The 24,111-nt window shown below is 49.5% G+C and overlaps 13 protein-coding genes across 13 annotated transcripts; all 13 read right to left on the bottom strand.

Annotated features, from left to right (window-relative positions):
- Positions 1-2,561: 2,561 nt before the first annotated feature.
- Positions 2,562-2,873, bottom strand: DQ04_00761190 (hypothetical protein; the record flags this gene model as incomplete). The annotated part of the gene is made up of 1 exon (XM_009309674.1): positions 2,562-2,873. The coding sequence occupies one exon, from the start codon at positions 2,871-2,873 to the stop codon at positions 2,562-2,564; it is 312 nt and encodes a 103-aa protein (XP_009307949.1).
- A 309-nt stretch (positions 2,874-3,182) lies between these two features.
- On the bottom strand, positions 3,183-5,270 carry DQ04_00761180 (phosphoinositide-specific phospholipase C; the record flags this gene model as incomplete). The annotated part of the gene is made up of 1 exon (XM_009309673.1): positions 3,183-5,270. One exon carries the CDS (start codon positions 5,268-5,270, stop codon positions 3,183-3,185), a length of 2,088 nt encoding a protein of 695 aa, XP_009307948.1.
- A 254-nt stretch (positions 5,271-5,524) lies between these two features.
- Positions 5,525-6,664, bottom strand: DQ04_00761170 (hypothetical protein; the record flags this gene model as incomplete). The annotated part of the gene is made up of 1 exon (XM_009309672.1): positions 5,525-6,664. One exon carries the CDS (start codon positions 6,662-6,664, stop codon positions 5,525-5,527), a length of 1,140 nt encoding a protein of 379 aa, XP_009307947.1.
- A 251-nt stretch (positions 6,665-6,915) lies between these two features.
- DQ04_00761160 (hypothetical protein) lies at positions 6,916-7,146 on the bottom strand (the record flags this gene model as incomplete). The annotated part of the gene is made up of 1 exon (XM_009309671.1): positions 6,916-7,146. The coding sequence occupies one exon, from the start codon at positions 7,144-7,146 to the stop codon at positions 6,916-6,918; it is 231 nt and encodes a 76-aa protein (XP_009307946.1).
- Positions 7,147-7,432: 286 nt separating this feature from the next.
- Positions 7,433-9,277, bottom strand: DQ04_00761150 (tRNA pseudouridine13 synthase; the record flags this gene model as incomplete). Its single annotated transcript, XM_009309670.1, has 1 exon — positions 7,433-9,277. One exon carries the CDS (start codon positions 9,275-9,277, stop codon positions 7,433-7,435), a length of 1,845 nt encoding a protein of 614 aa, XP_009307945.1.
- Positions 9,278-9,467: 190 nt separating this feature from the next.
- Positions 9,468-10,847, bottom strand: DQ04_00761140 (hypothetical protein; the record flags this gene model as incomplete). The annotated part of the gene is made up of 1 exon (XM_009309669.1): positions 9,468-10,847. One exon carries the CDS (start codon positions 10,845-10,847, stop codon positions 9,468-9,470), a length of 1,380 nt encoding a protein of 459 aa, XP_009307944.1.
- A 329-nt stretch (positions 10,848-11,176) lies between these two features.
- On the bottom strand, positions 11,177-11,650 carry DQ04_00761130 (hypothetical protein; the record flags this gene model as incomplete). Its single annotated transcript, XM_009309668.1, has 1 exon — positions 11,177-11,650. One exon carries the CDS (start codon positions 11,648-11,650, stop codon positions 11,177-11,179), a length of 474 nt encoding a protein of 157 aa, XP_009307943.1.
- A 198-nt stretch (positions 11,651-11,848) lies between these two features.
- DQ04_00761120 (hypothetical protein) lies at positions 11,849-12,169 on the bottom strand (the record flags this gene model as incomplete). The annotated part of the gene is made up of 1 exon (XM_009309667.1): positions 11,849-12,169. The coding sequence occupies one exon, from the start codon at positions 12,167-12,169 to the stop codon at positions 11,849-11,851; it is 321 nt and encodes a 106-aa protein (XP_009307942.1).
- A 319-nt stretch (positions 12,170-12,488) lies between these two features.
- On the bottom strand, positions 12,489-13,346 carry DQ04_00761110 (hypothetical protein; the record flags this gene model as incomplete). Its single annotated transcript, XM_009309666.1, has 1 exon — positions 12,489-13,346. The coding sequence occupies one exon, from the start codon at positions 13,344-13,346 to the stop codon at positions 12,489-12,491; it is 858 nt and encodes a 285-aa protein (XP_009307941.1).
- Positions 13,347-13,558: 212 nt separating this feature from the next.
- DQ04_00761100 (hypothetical protein) lies at positions 13,559-15,184 on the bottom strand (the record flags this gene model as incomplete). Its single annotated transcript, XM_009309665.1, has 1 exon — positions 13,559-15,184. The coding sequence occupies one exon, from the start codon at positions 15,182-15,184 to the stop codon at positions 13,559-13,561; it is 1,626 nt and encodes a 541-aa protein (XP_009307940.1).
- A 244-nt stretch (positions 15,185-15,428) lies between these two features.
- On the bottom strand, positions 15,429-16,118 carry DQ04_00761090 (putative small GTP-binding protein RAB6; the record flags this gene model as incomplete). Its single annotated transcript, XM_009309664.1, has 1 exon — positions 15,429-16,118. One exon carries the CDS (start codon positions 16,116-16,118, stop codon positions 15,429-15,431), a length of 690 nt encoding a protein of 229 aa, XP_009307939.1.
- Positions 16,119-16,626: 508 nt separating this feature from the next.
- On the bottom strand, positions 16,627-18,537 carry DQ04_00761080 (hypothetical protein; the record flags this gene model as incomplete). The annotated part of the gene is made up of 1 exon (XM_009309663.1): positions 16,627-18,537. One exon carries the CDS (start codon positions 18,535-18,537, stop codon positions 16,627-16,629), a length of 1,911 nt encoding a protein of 636 aa, XP_009307938.1.
- A 225-nt stretch (positions 18,538-18,762) lies between these two features.
- Positions 18,763-23,853, bottom strand: DQ04_00761070 (hypothetical protein; the record flags this gene model as incomplete). The annotated part of the gene is made up of 1 exon (XM_009309662.1): positions 18,763-23,853. One exon carries the CDS (start codon positions 23,851-23,853, stop codon positions 18,763-18,765), a length of 5,091 nt encoding a protein of 1,696 aa, XP_009307937.1.
- Between the last annotated feature and the right edge of the window lie 258 nt (positions 23,854-24,111).

Here is a 24,111-nt window from a genome sequence, read left to right as displayed (position 1 = left end):
CTCCTACAGGAGTCTTTCCTGAATCATTCCCTCTTTTTGGAGGCATGATTCTCTGTGGTTTACTTCCTTGGCGAAACGAAGCAGAAACTAAACAAAGTGAAGGTAACTGAATGAAAACAGATAGAGAGAGAGAGAGAGAGAATGAAATGTTGAGGATCCACAGCGAGGTGCTTAAAGACTGTTATTTGGGGACACTCTCACAAAGACACACACACATATATATATATCACACCGCAGAGAACCGCAGCTATTCTAAACAATTCAGAGTCACCAGACGTAGAGAGCACAGGGATCAACACAGCACTGCAGAGAAGAGCGATGGTGCGCCGTACTTCTCATTTGAAATCCACAAATTCATTCTCTGAAGCAACAGTTGAGATTCTTCCGGGACACCTCTCCTTGTTACTCTTCACACCAAAAAGAAAATACACACGCTGTACTGCCTTTATGTATGAGATCTCCCTCTTTCTCTCTCGCCTTACACCTCTCCAAAAGCGTGGGGCGCAGAGCACATCTTAGGAGAGAGGCCCTGTTGTGTGTGAGTGGTCCTCAAATAAGTACTCTTTCCGGCAGCACTTCGCTGAGGAAAATTCGTTTCCTCCACTACACTCAATGTACCTAACGATGCACACGCGGATTAATAAAAGTAGAACCGCATTCCACCACAAATCAATCATCACCGCATCACCGAGAGAAAGGAGGCATACAAAAAAAAAAAGAGGACAACCCCACTGCGCCACAACTGACCCATAAATCTATCACCGCTTTAGTTCCATATTCTCCCTCTTTTCATTCCCTTCCTCGGAATTTTCGGAATGGACCCCCACCAGTGAAGACTAGAAAACATGGGACACATGATGCCTTGTCACAGCTTGGGCTCCTACTGATTTATCTCACCCTCGTCCCCCTTGAACCTCTCTGCAGCCCCTAATTGGCGTTTCCTCGCTTGGTGGGCACACCCAAACCAGCACATCATCAAGAGCAACGCGGAGAAGCAGTCCAACAACACAAAACAGTGACATTATGTCACACCCCAGTGGAATTCACATACCAAGTATGCGAGAGAAGCGTAAGGCACCACACCTGTCGCCCATCCATGCAATCACACACAAATAGAGAAGGATGCACAAACACTCACCCACCAGAAAACAGGTTTGATTGGTGTTCACAAGTATTTACAAAAAAAAAAGTTTTTGTTGGTCTCCCTCATTGTATTTGTGTCCTCCCCAAACACTATGAATCTTAGGCAAGAGTTTCATTGAGCTTCAAAACTCCCGCTGGAGGTCGGAGACGTCATTACAGAAAAAAAGACCTACATGACCCAATTTCGGAGGTTTGTGCTCACAGCTCACGTCGCACCGCATGACACATTGAGTGACTCCCCTTCCGTACCCCCCACATTGTCCCGTGTCCCATCGATTGTTGTATCTTTAATCGCATTCCACACCATCTCCTATCTTATGGTTTCAGCACCATTCCCAGTCACCCCATCCTATGTATAGAGAGAGAAGCCATGTTGTAAATGAGAAGGGCGAGAGGGGGTATTCGCATTCATGAGAGTGCCTGTGTATGAGGTCAGCTCCATAGTACACAGAAAGAGCCCACACACAAGACGTCAGTGACTGCAGGGCACCTTCTTTGGAAAGTTGGACAATTGTATCAACCGCAAAGAACCCTCACCTGTGCATTTATGCTCATGATTAGAATAGCTGGCCCACTTCTTACCGTCAAGATCCGCCCCTCGGCGGATTTCATGTGGTTCATTTCCACGACAGTTACTGGAGACTAAATTCCTTCTCCTCGTCCTCCAATGTTTGGCGTTGCCAGAACGATAATGTGGGAATTCACAATATTGTTCTTTTTAAGAAGAAATGTGAAGCTAACAAGCAGCCCAGCCAGTGTATACACCAGGCTTGGCGATCACCAACCTTGGCATTCCAAACACACCTCCTTAACTACACAAGACAAGAGAAAAAGAACAGTAGAATTTTAGCTTCTTCGGAGTGTACTCCAACTATTGAAACACCATACAGACAGCTGCTGCAAACACACATCGCATCCCTCTGCTTTGGTTTCCCAGTTAGTTCTCTAGAAATGGTATATATATAATACCTTTAAGCCGTTTTCGTTTTGATGATTAAAATCTCTCTTGCTCTTTTTTTTTTCTGTATTCAGAAGAGACAGATTTTTTTTCTTTGCTGGTGTATTGGCCTAAAATAAAAAAAATTGCCTGAAGTGCACTCTGAGTCCAACGAAGGAACTCAGAAACGAGAGGTGGAAAAACAAACCAAGGGGGGCCATTCAACATTTGTCCACCCCGGTGGGTTTTTTCCATCAAATCAAATACAACAACGTAACCTCTCGCACATTTCACGGTCCGAAAACGGGGGAGGGAAGGATACGGCTCCCCTTCCCATATTCGGATCTCTTTTTCTTTTTTGATTTTATCACACGTGGGGTATGTAACAGAAAAATATGAAGGAGACAACAACGAAAAGAGGGAAAAAAAAAGAAACATTAATTATCGTTCCCACACTTTCAGGAGACATGGGAATCCTCGTCTAAACGGTCTCCAGGTCGTCGTTGAGCGTCTCCTTCTTGTTGATTGGCTCGTTACGCCCGCCTACCTCCTCTGTTTCCGTTGCCACCATAACTGTGGAGCCGGGCAGGTGGAACTCGTCGGGCCGGCGGTAGGCAACATAGAGTGCGAGGGCGACGCCAACAACCGTGATGCCCAGGCAAACCCACACGAGGGGGAATTCCTTCGAATCATCTTCGGAATCCTCCGTTTCAAATGTGGTGTTGGAAGCTGTCTGTGCCATCGCCGCGCTGAAGTAGGCAGTAGCAGCAAGCAGAGCGTGTGTCCAGGTCATCTTTTTTTTTTCTTTGGGGGAAAAAGTGTAGATAATAGTGTTTGCCTTGGTAGAGCTAGAAAGCAGTGAACTGGACCAAAGAAACCGAAGCAAATAAAGAAGCGGGCGAGGAGAACAGCGTCCCCAACGGCAAAACAATACGAAGCTCGTCAGTGGTCAGGTCGCACACAACAAAGGCTCAGCAAGATGGAGAGCGGTGGAAAACTACCCCAAAAAGGAAGATGAAACGGAATACGAAAAAAAAAGCCCCAGAAAAAACAATTGGTTCCATAGTCGTAAAGTATATATATATATATACGTGGTACAATCTCATAGAAACGTAACACAGCACATGATAAATGAGCCCAAAATTGAAGACCCCGAAACATCATGAATGGGAATCCGGCGGATGCCCTTTTTTAACAGACGCAAAGGCAGTGTACATTCACCTAAGAACTCACTTCGGGTCTTATCTTCATCGTATATCTGCACAACAAGAGTGGATAGCTCCCAGTTCTTCACATCCCATGCAAAATCAGTCTTCAGACCTTTCCCACGCCACACGGGATGAAATCCGTTGTTGTGGATGGTACCTGTAGATTTTGGCGTGGTGTCAGCATCTGGACCTTCGATAAAGCAAGAGACGAATGGATCCACAATCTCTCCCTTTGTTGAACGTTTTGGTTTTGGTATACAAAACCCAGAAATAACCTCCACAGCCAATCTTCGCACCTGCGAACCGACAACTGCTTCGGAGTCGGACCGCAAGCAGGACGGTTTGAGGAGGTACCCGCAATTCCCGTTATCATAAAAAAACCCACGGTTAAGCCTCCACTCATACGTCTTGGTTGATTGCCAATTCAACGCCACAATCTGGCAGCCGCAGTCCCAGAACAGTTGTGGATGGTAGTTGCTGCTGTCAAATCGAGACCCTGCAGGGTATATGCGACTGAGACACTGTCTATTGATCGTCGCAAACGCCTGTGCATTTGAGAGTGCCATTTTCCTCGCTTTACCTTCCACAAATGAGCTGCACTGGTATGGATGTCGCCTGGAAAGATAGGCAAGGTCCGCCACACCCTGAAAACCGGTAGATTCAATTGACACTACAGAAGAAAGTTTTTCCGATATATTCTTCTCGCTCTTCTTATTCTGTTTACGCCTTTCTTCTCGGATGCGTTCGTACTCTTGCTTGGTCGTGGGAGAAACTTTTACTACCAACTCTCCTTCGTCGTCGTAATCCTTGTCTACACCAGGTTCATCTTTTGCTATCGAACCTCTTTCACTCTTCACAAGAATCTTTCGTTTGAGGTTCTCTGGAGAGAACAGCACCAAAGGCTCTTCGCCAGGACCCCACTGACTCTTGAAAAGCATATCCGCAAAGATTTCACACATAATCTCAGCCATGCGATGCTGCTGCGCCAAACTCGTGTGCACCTCTAGCGAGAGAATAACCGGGTAGTCTGAAACTTCGAAGGCGTACTCCTTGATTACCTCCACGCAAGACCGAAACGAGATCTTCGAGGTCCGAGTGTATCCGTGATACACAATTGGTTCACCTCCAGGACCATCCCAGCAGTCCAACTCTACGCATCGGCATCCACCAAGAAGAGTCTTTTTGTACATCTCCGTTGACGACTTGCTGGTCAATTGGTCCCCCGTGAGATATGTATTGTGCGAGGAATTTATGTAGTAGTTGCAAATTGGCTGATTCATATCGTGGTAAACATTGAGCACTTTCACCTGGTCGACAATGCTGCAGTAATGCGGGTTTTCGAGGAAGCGAAGAAAACTGTTCACATGAATGTCACTGAAAGGGGCACAGCCAACGGCGTCCAGCATTTCCTCAGCCAGCTCACATGTCATATCCTCGCCCTGGGTATCTCGCAGAAATGACACAAATTCATCTCTTGTCATGGTGTTGCGATCTGGGCCCACAATTTCCCTGAAAGAGTATTCCAATTCGGTAAGCTTTGTCAGGGACATGTACACATTCTCCAGTGTGGCATACTTCACGCTTCCATTCTCAGCCTTTACAGTGTCAATGAGTCCCTTCGAGAGGTCGTGGGGAAAATTCATGCCCTTCACAAGTTTCCTTAGTTCACCAAGGCTGATGTCACCGCTGTGATCTGTGTCGTACGTTATCCATACCATCATGAACTTGGCACGGTTCAAATCCAATGTGACGCGATGGCCTTTGGTTGCCGCAATGTATTCTTCAACTGCGTCTGCCGCCTTACGATTGGATGCGCACGACTGGCGAAGAAAAAAGCACGCCTCATCACTGGAGCAAGCCAATAGATCGAGCGCCGCTCCCCACATGGATGCAAAGAAAGCCGCAACGTCACTTGGTGTTAGCTCGTTTTCATCCAAGTAGTTATCCACCAATCGCGTGGCGGCTGGGACAAAGCGAGACATCTTGCCCTCAACAGTCTTCTTTGCAGCGCAGACCCCCATTGCCGCTTTCTTGATGTGATTGTCAATCTTTTTTTTTTCTTTTTATTCGTTTTTTTTTTTTGCGATTGAAACAGACAAGGGGCGAGAATAAAGGCAATATTAATATAAATACATACATATATATATATATATATATATANAGAGAGAGAGAGAAAGAGGGAGTGAGCAGCCACATACACAAGGGCACCACAAGGCCTTTCAGCAGACCAAATGGTTTAAACATTTCTTTTTGTACCTGCCACCTTCTCTTTCCAGGTGTTTTCCTCCTGTGCAGCACGACGGATGGCCTCGCTCAGTCGCTCCAATTCCACCTTCTGATCAAGCATGCTTTTAATCTCCTGGACCCTCTCTTGCAGGTGCAAAAGATCATCCTCAGATTTAATATACTTTTCACGGCCCTCTGCGATCATGTGCCGTAAACGTTGCTCCTCTTCTCGTTTCAGAGCCTCTTTGTGGTGCGTCCGTACCTTTTCCTGTAGGTAACTATCTTTTGCCACCTCTGCCCTCTCAGACCAATAGTTCAGCAACGCGCGAACCTTGGCATCACGAAGACTGATCCTGTATGAAAGGAGCTCCCTCCCCTCGCGACATGAGCGGTCAGCCTTCTGAACACCCTCGCTAAATGCGGATAACTCTCCTTCCGCTTTTCGGACGTCTCTATGGCATTGATGAAGCTGCTCGTGAAGTGCTTCTCGATACAACGCAACCTGATCGCTACAAACATCTTTTTCCCCGAGAGCCTCATCAACAAGACGAAGTAGTCTGGGAGGTACCTCGCACTTTTTTTCTGCTATCATATCTCTTAGAGAGTGCAGCTCATCGCGAATTTGTTCTTCATGTGCATTTAGAGCGTCAATCTGACGTCTCGAAATACCCACTTTCAACGCCATCACGTTATCGTCGGAGGTCACCTCGTCTTTGGCGGCATAATTCTTCTCCCTCTCAAAATCATTCAAGCATTCACTTAGCCGTCGTCGCGCCGTCTCACGTTGCACGAGAAAGCGCTCCACACCTTCTTCAAGATCAGTTCGATTTAGTCCATTGCACTTGGATCCACCGCATGAAAGTGCATCACCTCGAACCAGGGGAGTTGGCACGTGGGTGGAGAGGTCGACCTCAAACTGTTGAGCTATCTGCATGACCGAGACCTCATGAAGCAATTCTATGGATGGAGCATCAAGGACAAAATCTCGCAAATACGTCGACGGGACGACGCCCTTTGCCCCTCTCACATTCTGCCCTATCCACCATCCGCTACGGTGCTCCTCCAGGACTAGAATAAGATCGTCCTTGCAAAGTGACAAATAATGCCGGCCTGTGTTTGCGTAAGCATGGGTTGCCTGCACGATACGCATTTTTCCTTCTCAACAGCAACATTAACGGAAGGACGAGGGCTATATTCACGATCAAGCAAGTCCTTTTTTTTCTTTAACTTTATTAAGCCCATACGCGAGGGCATACATACAAGGGAAAAAAGGCAACCGAACCTGCACAGGCAGACACTTCCGTCCAAGCCAAGCACAGACACACACACACACACACACACACACACACAACGAGATAGAGAGAGAGAGAGAGACCCACTCATAAACCCACACCTTGGCAGTCAAGGCATGGAGACAGATTGTACCGAGTACTCTTTGCCTGGCTCCACGTAGACCTCGCCGTAAGCGCCCGGGAGCAGTATCTCTGGCCGCCCAACAGGCCTCAACACCATATTGTGGCCAAACACATGATGGGGATAAGTGACACCTCCCACCGTCTCCAGGTCGACGCCCAAATTAGACAGTGAGACTTTAAACGCAGACGCAGACCCACCTTCACGCCGGGATGACATTTACCTACTTCAAAGGAGATACATGAGCAGAAAAATAGAAAAAAAAAGAGAGGAGACAAGACAAAAAGAGAACGAAGTTGCCGAGAGCATAAATGCAAGCACCTTCACAAAATGATGTAGCATGCGTGTCGTTACACAAAAGACATCTGCATGGGAGACGTGGTACTGAGGGGAACCCTCCTATTTCCACCTCACCTCTCACCCCCCTCAAAAAAAAAAAAAANAAAAAAAAAAAAAATGTACCAAACAAGAGTGGCACAAGAAATTTATCTCTTTCTCTCTCTCTCTACAGCATACCATAGAGATCCTGAAACGAAGCATAACGTAGAGAGAACACCTCCCTCAGCATCACAAACGGTGAAGAGCCGCCTGGGAGAGAAAAGGAAAGGATGACTGAGCTAACGCCTCCGTGTGCTTTCTTAATAGGTTCCATCTTCTCTACAAAACGCTCCGATACGTTATACACACACGGTTCCCGTATCCGCGTCGCATAATCCATTTCCTTGACTTCTATCGGCTTCCTCTCTTGCATTACAGCAAGATCCGACTTTAAGCATACAAAAGAATTCGGGTCATGAATCACAACAACTTGAAAGTCCCTAGGTTTCACCACCAGTGGACGGTAGAGCTCTCGAGGTGTTGCACCAGGCACAAATGTCTCTTCAAAAAGAAATGATAAACCATGCTTTGCCGCAAATTCTTGGTAAAACTCTCTGTCGAGTGGTGTTAACTCAGGAAACAGGCAATCACGGAGAGAAACAGAATCATATGGGATGGGAAGAACAACGTCCTGTATGTTGTAGACACCTCTTCGTGCATCTTCACCGGTTACATGTTTGTAATCGTAAGAACTCTTGGGAAATGAAGTGGTATCAATAACACTAGAGGAATCGGAGGTGCGCACCCGCACCACGTCCCCTTCAACAACTTCCAAACCCTTCGAGAGCAATCGCTGTGACGTCATGGCATTCCACACAAACTCTGCGGCACTACGTTGAATACGATCACGAACAGGAACACGCTCCCAAATCTTGCGAAGGTGCTCATCCTTCCTCACAGCACCCTCGTGGTATTCGGACAGCTGTTGCAGTAACTCTACAAGCCACTTTTGTGATCGCATGTGTTTGGCCGCATCCGCCCATGACTTCGACACACCCGGAACGGTGCTAGGTTCTGCATTAAGGTATCGCAGGTAGTAATCATGGTGCACCCCATCGCACTCGGCAATGCACTGGAGCAATCCACCCACAGCCTTAAGATAATCTCCTTGGGCGGCAAAAGATGCCATTTCAAAAAATCGGTTCGTACCCACACCAAATGTATCTAAACCAAAATAGTTGATAAAGCCCCTTTCACTTATGAACTTTAGTCGACTGTTCACAAAATCTCGATCACCTTCCACACACCGTAGAGTCATGCGATAGTAATGCCCACAAGGTCTTTGGAGGAGTGAATCCAGACGCTCATTCGAGTGATACTCACGTGGATCAAAAATAAGAGGATGTAGGTTGTAATGACGTGATGCATGCGGAAGGAGCTCCTTTGTCATACCAATGCACACGCCGTATTGTGTAATACAACCAAAAGACCCGCCTGGTTGGTGATGCATAAACATGCAGTCCTGTTGGGGGGACAACACATAGCCTACACGGTTTACAACACTACTGATTGAATGGGAATCTCGATAGAGGACAAAACGAAGTATTGAAAAATCCCGTGGAAGCCTTCCCAACGATCTCACGTACTCACCATAACTCTGCACACGTGGACTAAATGTTTTTAACGGATTACTGAATGGTGTTTCCCGGTTGTCCTCGACAAGAAGAGTTTTCTGACGCGAAATCTTCTGCCATCTTCCTTTTGGGGCCTTTTCAAGTGTCGCGACATTTCCACCCGCATCAATTTCGTTCACTTGAAAGTCACTCGAATGTGCCTTCACAACAGCCACAGGGAGGCGGCTGCCGTCCGGCACCTTAGCGCACACATCACGTAAACGAAGCAAGAGGCCGGAGTCCTTTTCTTCAGTGCTAAGATCGCGACCTGATCGCCAGTCGCTCCGAGACACAGCAATTCCAGTCGTTGGTCTCCGCAGCGACCACCGCACGATGGGGCCTCTCGCAGCAACTTTCATAAGGGTTCGCTAAGCATACATACACATACACACAGACATAGATATATATATATATATGCCAACAGAAAAAAGTAAACAAATAAAAGAACGAGTCAACACATGCACACGCACAGCGACGCAGCCTCAGAAACCCATACGGTTTAAGGGGGAAAAAAAAAACAGTGTAGAGGAAATCGGGGGATAGTGAAGACTAAGAAAGCATCGCCCATGATGTTTTTTTGCCATTGACGTATTGCTGTATTGTTCCATCCACAGCATCAACAGCGTAGGAAGCATTGACTTCATCGTTCCACGGCTGGTAGGGGTTATCAACAAACGGGTGGTACATACTGCTCTCATTTTCTTCTATGCGAGCCGCAGCTTCCATTTGAATCGTCTGCAGATGTGGAACACAATCACCTAGTATCTCGCTATTCAGGTACCCACGCTCCAGTAGCTGATTGCGAATATGCGGTGGAAGTATTTGTAGCTTGTGCTCGTATAGTTCTTCCTCTAACTGCATAAGTGCACCCTCTGTCACGACCAGCCTTTCATGTTTCATTGCGTCATAGACATTAAACCGATTGACTGGAATTGGATTCTTTGGCCCCTTGGGACCTTTCATCCGTTGTTTGGCAGCTGTCTTGTTGTAGTCGTACTGTTCGTCACACAACACGGTAGGGCGAACCACCTTGTTCCTACCGTTAAAAAAACTGCCAAAAAAGAAGGATCGATCAAACTCAGAACTAGAGGTAATGCGAGAGCCCCCATCCATGAAAAGCACACCACCACCTGTATGTCGTACATCCCATGCCATGGTGCGGCAGAGCTCTAGATAGCGCTCCTGTGTGGGTTCCTGCAGGGTAAGTCGGTCCACAATCTGGAGCCGTCCCTGGAGCAACTTGAGGGTCAGCATCATGCGATTGCTTTTACTCCATGTTTTAACGTCCATTGTTGGCATCAGCATGTTCCACGGCTTGGACGGTTTCGTGCGGCCACCCCATGGATATTGATGGTTTTTTCGGTCGCTAACGCGTGGCATTCCCATCCCAGTATTCGGCCAATTTTTCTTTGCCTTTCGCCATATTTCCCGCTTCTCGTAGTCCCATTTACTCGCAAAGTTTTGGCAGCGTACCAACCAATATGTGAGATTCTTACTAAGCTCCTCCACCTCTGGGTACATACCAAAGATGAAGGGATCCAGTTCCCGCGTGTGTGTCACTTCATTCTTAAGGTTAAATACAGGCACCACAATACGTTCTTTCATGGTGCCGTACGTGTAGACGATAGGTCTCGTTGTGTTCAAGTGCGGTAGCTCTGGAAGAGGCTCGGTGAAGTATGGGTGACTGCGCTGTGGCGACGGCATGTACGGCGACACCGGGGGGCGCGTCACAGAGTTGTGCGGGTGGTACAGTGGGAGCGGGTGGGCGCCGGGCAGCGCCGGCCGGGGCCCATCGTACACAAAGTCGCCCTCGTCCCGCGGCGCAATATCGTGGACGCCCGACGTGCGCCAGTCGTATCGGGGACTGAAAATAACAGTGCGGCGTCCCCCCGCCGATGACAGCGCCACAGCGAGAGAAACACGCCGCATTGATCGCCGTCAGTTTTACAGGAAGGGTTCGTTCTTCTTTTTTTTTCTTTTGCGGCTATCTTTCTTTCTGCTACAATTCTCTTCCCCTTTTTCTTCCTTTCACCGGCAGCTTCCCCGCAAGATGCAAAGCAAAGGTATAAAGGGGTGAATACGCATGAACGCCAAAGCCATTTTTTTCACGGCAACTCAACGGGGCAAAGAAAAAAAAAAAACGCAAAACCCACAGTGACGGACTAATGTGCAACAATACACCATAGTCTTCTTGCTGCTCTGTTGGTCTCTCTTAGGGGATGCTGCAGAATGTCGACTTCTTACCAACACGCACACAGCTACCGCTCGAAATCTGTGTTTGACTGCTGGGCCACATGACGCTCCTTAAGATACCGCTCCAGCCGCGCGCTCAGCTTTAGGTTCTCATCACGTGCCTGATTCAGCGCGAGGGTAAGGAACGCGTTCTCCTCTTCGAGCTCGGCGCATCGATCAATCATGTGTCTATTCGTGGTGTTCAGGAGGTTGATCTGTGAATTGGCTGCATTAAGACGATCGAAAAGAACCGGTTCCTCATGAACTTCCTCTCTCTCGCACACAAGTGAATTCGCTAGAGGCTGCAAAACGGTTGCCGCACCACCTGTCGTAAAGCTAGGAAACAGCGCCGCTGCCCTCGCCGTGCGCAATCGCGGGTTGGGGAGAGAGAACGCAGCCTCCACAGCCTCCACTTGCAGAGATGCGTCCACCTCAGTGTCACACAGGCAGCCCACATGCCGCAGTGTCGCACACGGCGCACTCAATGACCGTCGGGTCATTGGAGCCGGAAAAGCCTCCCCCATACAGACTAATCAATAAAATAACACCTAAAATGGCTTTGCAGCCAAATAAATGAAGCGAAGAGCCACTGTTAGAGCCAATTGAAATGTCAACTGGTCTGTGAGTGTATCTATGCGTGCGTGTGAGCAACAACCCCAACCTCCTCAACAGTGTGAAGGGAGCCGTTGATAAAATAGCTACTGCACACCACCACCACCACCACCACCAGCAGCAGCAGTGGCTGTAGGATGAGCAAGGGAGCGTAACATGGCAGAGCGAGTCTCCTCTGCAAAGCTCGTGGCCAGTAGCGACTCTACATCACGCAGCAAATCCGTCACCTCGTCAACGAGAGGCAGCAAAGAACAAGAAAGAGAAGTCGCCACAGAGTGAACCGCATCCGCCTCCTCACGCATCCTAGCAGTGAAACTGATCCATTCATCTGCTGTACGTCGCAGCTCTAACGAGGACGCCTCAGCCATCTCGAGACTTGCACACATCTTCTCAATTGTTGCACGCATCCTCCACTTTATTTGAACCTTTCCTCTTTGGCCTTGATTGTTGAACAACTACGCTGCAAACGGATTCTGAATCCTTCATGTTGGAGAAAAGTAAAGAAGGCGTCCTGCTCTTATCACCTTTTCATTCCGCTTTCTTACTTGCCCATATATGTTTGAACTAATTCCCTCATTCAACACTCCAACAAACAAAACAAAACGCCCCCTGTCTGGCCATATCTCGCTTCGCGGAAGAAATCGCCCCACCCATGTTTACGTCACAGTCAACAGTAATTGTTCGTCGAGTGGTGGAATACACCTATGGGGAGAGAGCGAAGAGGCGCTAGATAAAAAAAAACCTTTTCAAAGCATTTCCATTCCCTGTATCAGAGGTAACTCTGTAAACGAGCGGATGATGGTACGCAAAATCGCCGTAGCGGTACGTGAGTTCTGTGGTGAGCCAGCTACCGTCTCTCCATTCACTCAACGGGGGAATGACACCATCTGCGCGCTGCCCAATAGCACGCCACTCGCCCAGCCCGTCGTCGTCTGACGCGAGCAACTGATCTTCGTACGTGGGTGAGACCTCTATCCCAGGAGGAGGAGGAGCGTCGTAGTCGGCAGCGCCCACATGGCACTCCATGCAGAACGCGGCCTCCAGGTTCCCCCCATTCTTCAGCACCGTTGAGCTCACCCCCTCAGCAGTTTCGGCCGAACGCGCGAGGCGCACCTCCTGCGGCTCCGTCCGCGGCGCTGAGGAGGATCCTCCCGCAACGGATGGACTATGGGCAATGGGCGAAACGTTTGGGCACAGGGGTGGAAGCTTGCGAGGGGTAGTAGAAGCACCGAACCCGTGGTCTTCGACAACAAAGCGTCGCGGCGTTTGCTCCGGCGTGGACGCGCAGCTCTGCTGGTACCGCTCCACAGGATGCGGTGGTGTTCCTGGGGATGTGGCATCTGAGACTTCTAGAGTGACGAAAGAGAAGTCTACGCCGCCCATCCTCGGCGAATTCAGAGCGTCTCTGCATTCAAGACGTTCACGAACAGGCGGGCTGGCTGCTGCCAACACTTCACCAAAGCCGCGAAAATCTTCTCGGGTCCCTAGGGATGACAAGCACTCCTGAAAAGAAGGGAGATTCGTTCGCCATTGTGTCTTAAATGGGTTCCTTTTCGGTGTTCGCTCAGTGTTAGCTGCGTGCATCACACGTTCGGTGCCCCTCCGAGAAAGATAAAAAAAGCACCCATGTTGTGCATAAGAGAAAACAAGAAACGAAGATACACAAAAACAGCAAAACTTCCAAGATACCACAACCTTCACAAGGCTTATATATATATATATATATATATATATATANTATATATAACCACTTATAGAAAAATAAGCAAAAGGCTTCAGGTGCAGAAAGTGACGGGTCATAGGCTTCTTTCGTGCAACATTAACTGCAGAGTGCATGAAAGGAATAAGTGACTCCCTACCATGGTGTCCGGCACGGATGGCATACCGCCATTCCACACATCAAGAAGAGATTGGAGCTTTCCTACCTCAGTGCACTTAAAGGAGGACGTGCAATACAAGATGTAATCATGTGTACCAACAGCAAACTCCTTACAGGTCAGAATACCCTCCTTCGGCAACTTGCACTCCATCACTAAAGATGATGCTGTTAATGGAAAGAATGTAGTAAACTGCGGCTCATCGCACGTTGGCCTTGCAAACGGCGACGAGAGGGAATGATCACACCATGTTGTGAAATCAACGATAGCATTCTTCGACGTATCAGGACCCTTTTGAGTTCCCGGTTCGGGGTGCAGGAAGCACTTCGGAACTGTGAGAATCTTCAGCTGTGGGTTTTTCGCTAACAGTTCCTTCGTAGTACAAGGGGTCTGGTTGTGGGGACAAGTTGCATAGGCGCTACGGAAGAAGCTCCTCGCTCTCCCTGTTTCAAAGTTGTCGTATCCATACGATATCCCATGCACATGGACGACATGTTCCGACGAAGAGGGTGAAACAAGGTCCAGTAAAGGTGGAGCATCTCTCTCACGTTTCTCCACCCAATTTAACCGGAAATGTCGCTTAGCACCGTGCAGAGAACAGGGAGTTTTGAATGAAAATATTATTTGACTGGCAGATATTTCCACAGTGCCCCTAAGCGGCTGCTCATCCTGAAGTGTCGTGAGTTCCCAGTCATCGACCCTGTCAATGGGGAAGTCCGTCGTCTCAATAATCACTTTAGTCAGGTGGTGGAGCTGACCAATACGTGCTAAGCGCACCACCAGAAAACAAAAGCGGCGTACGGCGCACCCATCGAAACCCGTGTGGTGCACAACCTCATCCCCCTCCGCCCGACTCACCTGCGCCACGAACCTCTCCTCGATAACATTGGTGAAGCGGGTCAGGTAGTCGTAAGGAGCCGTGCCAGGAGCGGATTTAAAACTACCGAGAATCACGACTCGCTGTGTGTCCCAGAGCGCACTGAAGTTGGTGTCCTCGTAAAGAAGCCGAAACATCTCACAGATCAGAGCACACCTAAAGGCATCTGATCCTTCTGGGGTCCCTGAGAGATCACAGTTGACTACAATAAAACGGATGGTACGGCCCGCATCATCAGCATCAATCATCTCAAACAAGGAATATAGGGCATTAACGCATGACAATGACAAGAGAAGACTAGATGCTGGCAAGCTATTCACAACACCGTATTCCGTGTCTGCGCGAGCCAACACACGTGGAAGGAGATCAATGTCTCTTTTCTCGATAAATTGCACACGATTCCGGTTGTACGCTATTGTTAGTAAATCAAAATGAACAAACCCGTAGACCTCTGAAAGAACCTTCTTCATCGTTGATTTTTGAGATACGTTTTGCAATGCCACAACATCTGCAGCTTCTTTGAGGACAATTAAATACAGTTTCTCAATTGTCTGCTGATTCGACAATGTACTTTTCCACCACAGCTGTCCAGTTTTTTCTAATTCCTTCAAGGTTTCGATTTTGTCCAAATGGTACGTCGCAAATTTTAATCCTTGTGGCTCCGTCATCTCCTTTCCTTTCCCTAGGCTCTGAGCATGGCTGCGTGCCAGCAATATATACATAAATATATATGTAGAGAGAGAGAGAGAAAGAGAGAGTGGGTGTGTGTGAGAGAGAGTGGGTGTGAGAAGACAAGTTCGGAGACAGATGGAAAGAGCAGCCGCGGGGGTACACGGAAAGTAGTCACCAGAGGAAACAACTCCCTGAATGAGTGAGAGCCACACACATAAAAACCTCCTAAAAGAAGAAAAACTACAGCAGGTTGCATTTACTCTTCTTCTTTTTCTTTTTCACAGGGGCGGGCGGCGGCAGAGTTGGTGCTGCCTGTATTTCTTGCGCAGCGCCACCCCACAGTGGACGCTGCACCTCACCACCCGGCGCCTCCTCAACGCGTGGGGCCCCCGCACCGTTGGCGGTCACGTGCTCGGCGGCCGAGGCCCCGCCACTTCGGATGGTGCGGACGAGCGTCTCGAAGACTTCCTCCGCCATCCGCCGGTTTTTTGCCGTCACTTCCAGAAATGGGCACTTTGTCTGCGAGGCAAACTGACTGCCCTCCTCTGAGGCTACAGCCCGATAATTCGTCTCGTCAATCTTGTTCCCCACAACCACGCAAGGAACCGGTTGGTCGCCTTTCACGCGGCGAAGCTGCGCGTAAATTCTCTTAAGCTGCTGAAAACTCTCGGCATCAGTAATGCTATACACGAGAACGAACCCTTGTCCTTTCTTTAGATATTGATCACGCATCGCACCAAACGCGTCTTGGCCAGCCGTATCCACTATTGTCAGCACTGCTGGCTCGTTGTCAATATCGATTGGCTTGCGGTACACGTCCTCGATGGTAGCATCATACTTGTCTACGAAGTGGCCTTGGATGTACTGGATGGTAAGACAACTTTTCCCGACGCCTCCACCGCCCAATACAACAACGGGAATATCTGGCATCAAGGCCGCAGTGATACAACCAAAAGCAAAAAAAAAAATCAACTACGACGATAAAAGTTTCTATGTGAGAGTCTGTGTGTGTGTGGGTGTTATGCCGCAATATCTAGTGGAAACCCCTCCCACTTCACGAGGCAACTCCGTACTTCCTCGGGCTTCATTAAAATAATTTTTTAAAAAGCAATGAAACAAAAACACAAAAAATAGCAGGCAGGGAGTAGAACAACATAACGGCCCACAACAGTGGAAGAGCGCGTAGAGCATAAGACGCACACATATGCGCCTCGAGACAACCTGTAGACACAAATGTATAATCTCACATTGACTAAAAAAAGGCTTCAACAACAGGAGCGCCCCCACCCCGCCCCTCCTCCGACAACAACAACAAAAAAAAGCAGCACGCCTGTTTGTTTTCTTGAAAATGTATACTACACAAAGAGAGTCATCTGCAAAAAAATACAAAATCCCCTAGTGAATAATTACATTGGTTTTGGTTTTCTTGCGGCCTCATCTACAGGAGGCCTCCTCTTTTTGTCACCCGAAAAAGGAAGTAAATAGACAAAGGGAGAGCAATAGCATTTACTACGGCGCACGCCACGAGGGGGACCCAAATACAGACACGCCCTTCGCATTTGCGGGTGTCCCAGCGGCCCTGTTGTCTACTGTAGTAATCGTACAAAGGACCAAAAAGAGCAACATTGAATATCAAAGGGGAAACGATCCCTGCGGTATAGAGCGCGCTGTAGTGTTTTCCGCAATTGTCAGGGGCAAAGAGACCCTTGACGATAAGAATGGTACTCCCCCACGAAACCCCAGTGGCAAGACCAACAATGAAGAATGGTACCACCAGGGCATTTTGGGGCATTCCAAGAAACAGTGGGAGGCCAATGGCATTTAGAACGGGGGCGATACAAAAGAGCACAGATACAGATATCTTCTTGCGCAAGAGAAAGGGGTGAAGGGCTCCAACAATCACGCGTCCCACCGCACTGGCAACGCCGTAAATGGACACAAAAACAACATTGACTGTGGAAGAGTAACCGTCAAAGTTCATAGCCTCATATATTTGGCTACTGTTTGTTGAAACCACGGTTGCTGAGCTCCATGAGGCAAAGCACACGTACCACATAAGCCATAATTCTCGTCGTCGCATGTTGTACCACAAGGATTTTGAATTTAGTTTCACCTCCTCTCTACCAGCCTCTGACTCAACTGCAAAGTTATCGCCCGACTGAGAAGACCACCCCTTCGACGCGGGTCGTTTCCAATCATCTACCTCCTTGGTGTCCTTCGTGGGCGCAAACTCACGTGGTTCCAAAGGTTCCATCTCATTCTTTTCCCGAGGAGCGTCTTTGTCGTTTAGACTGTATTTTGGACAATTTTTGATAGACAAGAGAGAAGTGGATGCCTTCAGCCTTGCGTTATCCGGGGTTGTAGGCCCCTCAACCATCACATCTCTTGTGATGACAGAGAGCTCTTCTTGTGTAAGAGATGATGAAGGCTGCGGTCGATATCCCCCAATGTTCCAAGAATAACTTGGCGTGATGAAAATCATAGAAGAGAAACTCATAACCAAGACGATTGTAAAGATTCCAATAATCAGACGATCGGAGTCCGACATCAAATGGTAATTTTCGAGCAGCGTCGCCATCAATATGTAAGCAATAGAAAGAAGAAGAACGCATGTCCCCACGTTGAGCGGAAGCCTAAACAAAGGGGACTCACCTCCACCGCTCCGGACAACATCTTCATCAGGGATGTTAAGACCCAAGCAGTACGTCTTTTCGGTTGGTAGACGAACAAACAATGTGCCGAGTACCCCAACCGTCAAGGAGTAGATCACCAAGAAGAAGAAGAAAGGTCCAATACCCTCCACACGCGTCTCAAAAAAAGCAATGTATATCTGTGCAATGATGGAGCTTCCAAGCCCCATGAAAGTCTTCTGTATGAGTATCACACGTCCCTGGTAACACGAAAAGGCATCTAGATTCGTCAGGACGCTACCAGATTCATAAAAACTGGCTGAAAACTGTGAGATACCGTAGAAAAGGCACATAGTCCCGATGTTTGTCCCAAGCAGTGGGCGTTCCATATCAAAAAACATCAAGAACATGCCAAGCCAACCAATCATATTCAATATAGTCCCTACCAAAAGGGTTGGCATGGGGCCCTTAAAGTCATACAGATACCCGGTAGGTAACGAGAAGTAACTTAAGATGACACCCATAGTGGAAACGACATTCACCTGTGATTGATTGTACTTGAAGGCTCCTTTTTTCATGAAAGGGCTGAATATGCTGAAGCAGAAGCATGCACCATTATTGAGGCAGATGAGAATGCTTACGAAAAACTGAAAGAACCAGCGACGCTCCTGGGGCCACTCAATACGGCACCGGCATACCCTAACATTTGACTCTATCATTAGTGGAAAGATAAATAGATTCTCTTCACTACTGCTACTGCTACTGTTCCTATTCAAGTGCCGCACTTGAACATTCGTCAACAACAACAACAAAAATCAAACAAAGTGAATAATAGAGGTTTTAGAGGTGGGAGTGCAAGAATAAGATCACACTAGAAATAAAATTAAACAAGAAATCCACATTGTTGAATGACATTTCATTTATGGGATGTACATTTCAAGGATTTACATCGGCTCCACAACGGCCTCAGCGCCGTCTGTACCCTCCTCTGTTTTGCTTCGGACAAGGTGAGGCGGTGGGCGGCGAGTCGTCCCCGGGACAAACGAATTCACCAATGTGGGGCCCAGCAGCACTGCCCCACCATCATGTGCGGTAGGTGGCAAGACGTCCGCCTCCTCTAAAGTTTCAAAGTCTACTGTAACAATGGTGGTGCCGCCCTCGTGCGCAACAGTGAGGTCCACCGACATCGCTCCAAGCGTCTGCGTCCCTGATAGCTCCACCTGTGCCGTAGTGGAAAGACCCGCCGCCAAGAAGTGCCGCGGGTAGTGAACGCGCAACAGCGTCTTATTACCTGGAGAAAGTGTGATGCGATAGCGACATGGAACTGTAGAAGTATTCAACAGTGTCAGAGGAACAGCGTAGCGGTAACCTCTCATAACCCGTCCAAACGAAACTGTCAACGGTGATACCGATAGTGAAGGGAGAAAGTGACGCTCCTGTGACGGCATCTCCCTCTTCACGAAGGAATGCATAAACGGTACACCACCACCCTTCCCGTCGATATGCACAACCTCGGTCGCCGGAGGTGCCTCAGCCGCGACTGCAGTCGTCTTCACATCGCCATCTGCTCCAGAACAATTGACAGCTGTGTCGTCATTGTTCACCTTCAATGCAGCCTCATTGCTCTCCGCTGCAACGATTAAACCTGTAGAGTGCCAATAATTGAAACTGGAGCGCTGCGTTCTTTGCGGTTTCCTACATTCTGACAGGGTGCGCTCGACCTTCGCCTCAGAAGCACTGTTATTTCGAGATGACTTAATGCCTTGTTTTTCAGGCACGGATTGAACCACAGTCTCTGATTCTGCTGTTGCTCTTAAAGCAACTTCAGCAGCAGAAGCAGGGGGTAGTGTCCGCATCACCTCCAACCACGCTTGATCTTCATAAGAAAGAAGACGTTCGTTGCGCAACAAATCTGCGAGAGCTGACGCCTCCAAGGGTGCATCAGGCTTCGCCGTAATGAGGTGAACCGCACTAGTTGCCTTCTCCACTTGCAATTGTTTTGCGCTCCTCAAGCGGGGTATAAGAGCGAACTCTCGAAGTGATGCTGCCAGAGGGATTACGGTACTATACGTTTTCACTGTTTCTTCGCAAGATGGCTGAAGAAAGAGGATGTGCTCTTGAACAATTCCGTTAGCAAAAGAAGCGCCCAGAAGCGGTCGCGAGTACGCCGGGTCGATGTTCTTCTTCAGGCGATGCAATAGCACACTTAAGAGCCATGGGTTCATGAAGAGCAAAACTCCCTCTTCGTTACTTCCCCCACGTTTCCTAACCACACCTCGAAGCAGGTCTCTGTTTTTTTGAATGCCCGGGCCTAGTAGACTGTCAATTTCTCGCTCGGCATACCGTGTACAGCTTGAGGCTGTCTCACTTATAAATGGCGGATTTGCACGACGAAGAGAATCCCCACTGATCACAGAGGGCGATACAGACAAGTGGGCCCTGTGCAGTGCTGCATCGTCAAACTTCCCTCCAGTCTCTTCGTAGCATTGCAGAAACCTCTCGCTGAGGACCTCTTTCTTCTTGAAGACATCTTCTCGCACCTCCCCACAACGCCCAAAAGGCGAGACGCAGTATTCAGTGGACTGAGCAGAGCCAACAAGGCCACCAAAGGCACAGTCAGCTGTGTAAACATTCCCGTCATGCATGGGTCGCACATGCAGTGTATGCTTTTTCCAGTCCAATGTGGCCTCGCCACCATTTTGGCTGTGCATCACTTGCAGCACCTGCCCCACAACATCCATGACAGTTTCCACGCGGTCAACAACAAAGCCTATACGCCCTGCCTCGGAATTCACATGAAGATCTGGGAAGCCTGCGAAGTGCCATGTGAACCCATCCTCTGTACCGGTGCAGGAGCACCCCGAGCCGTACACGACGCCTTCGTGCTGCTGCCGGGTCCCCCACATAACCTGTATCCCGTCCTGGCGCACCACCAGTTGCTTACCAGTGATCGGGTCAACTTTTGTAGCAACAAGCAACGGCTCCAATGACTCCTTTCCACCATCTGTTCTAACCACCAGGCGCTTACCTGATGCACTGACACGAAGCATTATGCCTTCTGCGTTTACAGTCACGTAATTTCCGAACACGTCCATGGAAACACGGTATCCGTCCAACTCTGGTGAGTTTACCACTGCACAACCATCGGAGTACAAAGTCACTGCCTCAATGTAGTGAACACGAAGAGTTCGAAGGCCGTTACCCTCCCACACATCCACCACCAGGTCAACCAGTGTGGAATGAAGAACGCTTCTAACAACAGCTAGATGCATGCACTTCTTTTCAGCATCAAAAGTGATAGCTGTGCTATCCCTCAGTAAGGCCCTCGTAACCGTCTGCGGGGGTAATTTTTCCCGCTCGCTCGGAACAGGAATCTGCGAGATGAGCGCCTCCTCCAGCGCGGCTAGTGTCGGCGGCGGTGCCTTTTCCTTCGAGCCTCTCGGCGCCTTGGCCTGCTCAAGTGCGTCGTACTGCGCCTTCGCCTCTAGCTTGGCAACCTCCAATGCCTTATTGTACGCTGCACGCTCCACCGCACCGGTGTTGTCTGCCACGACCTCGAAGAAGAACCGCACCGCTTCATCAACGCAGAGAAAGGAGCGCACCCCACTTGATATCACGGAGGGCACCTCCTCTGTCGCCGGGACATTCAGCGTCAGAAAACCAAACGTCACACCCCCCGGAGCAGCGACACTGCAGTGAACCTGTTCTGTGTTTCCCACAGCGCGTTGAACCTCAATAGTGGAACCATCATCGGTAAACATCCACTGCACCTCCTGTGTCGCACAATGAGCTCCAGCTCCCGACACAATCAACTCCTGAACAAAATTTTCGCCACAACGGAGCCGCCGCAATGTGTCCTCATACGCGCGGCGGCGGCGCAGCGATGCATCAGCCACTTCCACAACATCCACTGGAGGAGGCTCCTCAACATTCTTTATTTTTTTCGATCGTTTGGCTTTAGGAACCTCCATTCCTTCGTTCCCTGGTCCATTCTCTTCCTCATCTTCCTCTTCTTCTTCTTCTTCCTCTTCTTCTTCTTCATTGGGTTCATCCTCATCGCTGTCCGGCGGTGGCGGGTTGTAGTAGAGCGCCTCGCTGGCACAGTGCTTGTGCCACTCCACATAATCCGCGAAGCTCGTTGAGCCGCGGAAGGCGTACACGGAACTCTGCGTGCGCGGTGTGCCGTCGCCGCGGTATAGCACCTCAACGTCGCAAGATCCCACGCTTGTATGCGCAGTTCGCCAGCTGTAGGACTTATTTATCTTCAAGCACTGTTCAATTTCCTTCCGTCTCCCCAAGCTAACCACGCCAAGTGTGGTCATGTCAGCCACCAATTTCTCTGCTTGCTCCGCCTCAACACCGAAGCATTCACAAAGAAGAGAGGAGACGGCTTCCCTAGCGTCTATTGACGCAATATCATCCGTGGTTTCGGCTGCAGCTGGAAAAGAAGCGCCAGTTGATTCTTCATCCAATGGTAATGTTGACATCTTTCGTGTCGTCAAAGCCGCTGATGACACGACAGTTGAGAAAGGGTCGTCTACTGCCTCCCTTTCATCAGAGCCCGAAAGGCGCTTTAAGTACGCAGAACTCTCCCCTTGCAAAGCAACATCAAAAATATAATTTACGAATGCAGTAGCGTACTCTTTGTTTTCTAGCATTTGTTGTCTTTCTCGCTTCGCCGCAGTGAGATAAGGCTCTAACAGATGAGGCATCGGCATGGAGAGCGTAGCCGCAATCTGCAAAGCACATGCTGTGCGGAAGGTGCGTCTGTCAAACGAGCTCAACTTCCCCTCCCCTAGTGTTGCATCGAACACGGCTCGGTGCACAACGACATCCTTCATTTGCTTGGGATCGGCATGAACAACCGGAATAGGTTCAGCACTCCCCGTGGAGGCTACAGGGGCAGGTGAGGTCTTCTTCTTGTTGCTGACAGACCTCTTTCGTCCTCTCTCTTCCACCGGCGATGCCACCACCTCTCCGGCTTGTGGATAACTAAGCGGAAAGTACGGAGGGACTATTACCTCAACGCGCGTACGTTTCCACTCACAGAATCCAGCGTAGAGCTCCTCGAGCATAACAACAGCGTCCATCACTGCTCCAAAAACCGCATCTTCAGTACCCTTCAAACGGTAAACCACAGCTGGTACCGCTGCAGACGCTGCTGCTGCTGCCGCATCCCCAGTGGTATTCGCTTTTGGAACAGCGGGCAACGCCTCAGTTGGGACATCGTACAAGTGGACGCAAATGTCCTTCAGATAGGGCAGCGGTTGCTTCGCCCCCGCCAGGTACTGCTGCAGTTCAGCTTCCAGTGACAGACGCATCTTATCTTCATCTTGTGCATTTCTTTCCTTCTGCAACGACTTCTTTGTGTCTTTCTTCCCCTTCCCCTTGGTCACCTCAGCCACATGCAGCGGGCTCTCAGCGGCGGCAGAACCACTGAGCACGACACGGCTCGTCAGCGACACAACCGCGTGGAGGCACAGCCCACAGTTGTGCAGCTCCGTGACCTCTTCCACTGTGGTGGGGTACGTGGGGAGGTACACGTACAGCCGCTCGCGGCCGTCGCCCTCCTCGCTCGACGCGGCCTCCGCGGCGGCCTCCTCCAACTCCTGCTTCGCCGCCTCCGCTGCCTCCGCATCGCTGAGGCCATCCTCGACATAGAGGGCGACGATGGCGCGGTACCTCGCCTCACGTGCGCATTCCTCTTCGCGCCGCTTCACCTCGCGGTCCACTGCGATGCGCACGTAGTCCTCGTAGAGGAGCGCCGCGACACTCTTGGCGCTGTCGACGGGCTTAATCCGCCGGTCGCTCTGTCGGCCCCGCGGCTCCTGCGCCGGGATGCTGGCGGAGCGCCGATCCAGCACGTGCAGTTTCCCCGCGAATGCGGGGTCGCGTGTCATTGCATCGACAATTTTGGGGAGACACACATTCCTTGGAGTCGGCACAGAAAACGTGAACACTAACGGATTGAAGCGCCTCAGTGCCTCCGCTTGCAGGTCTGCGTCAACGGCTTCTGGGGCAACCGCACCCGTCATTCCGCGCGAATCCAGTGCGAGCAGCAGCTATGGGCACCTTGGCTGATGACGGGGAAGCCAAAACGAAGAAAACAAAACGGAAGGAACAAGGAGACAACTGATAAGCAAAGGAAAAAAAAGCCAAAGACGAATAAAACAGAAAGTTTTTTTTTTAAAGGGGGTGCGCTCTCACCCCCAATAAATAGAGGTCAACGCAACGGATGACAAAGCTTCACGAAAAAAGAAAAAAAGGAAATCTATCCGCCAAATATCATTAAG

The sequence above is a fragment of the Trypanosoma grayi genome (genome assembly GCF_000691245.1).
Source record: "Trypanosoma grayi strain ANR4 Tgr_76_V1, whole genome shotgun sequence".
Classification (NCBI taxonomy): Eukaryota; Euglenozoa; class Kinetoplastea; order Trypanosomatida; family Trypanosomatidae; genus Trypanosoma; species Trypanosoma grayi.
Note: the sequence above shows the minus strand (reverse complement) of the source record. Positions and strands in the feature narration are given on the sequence as shown.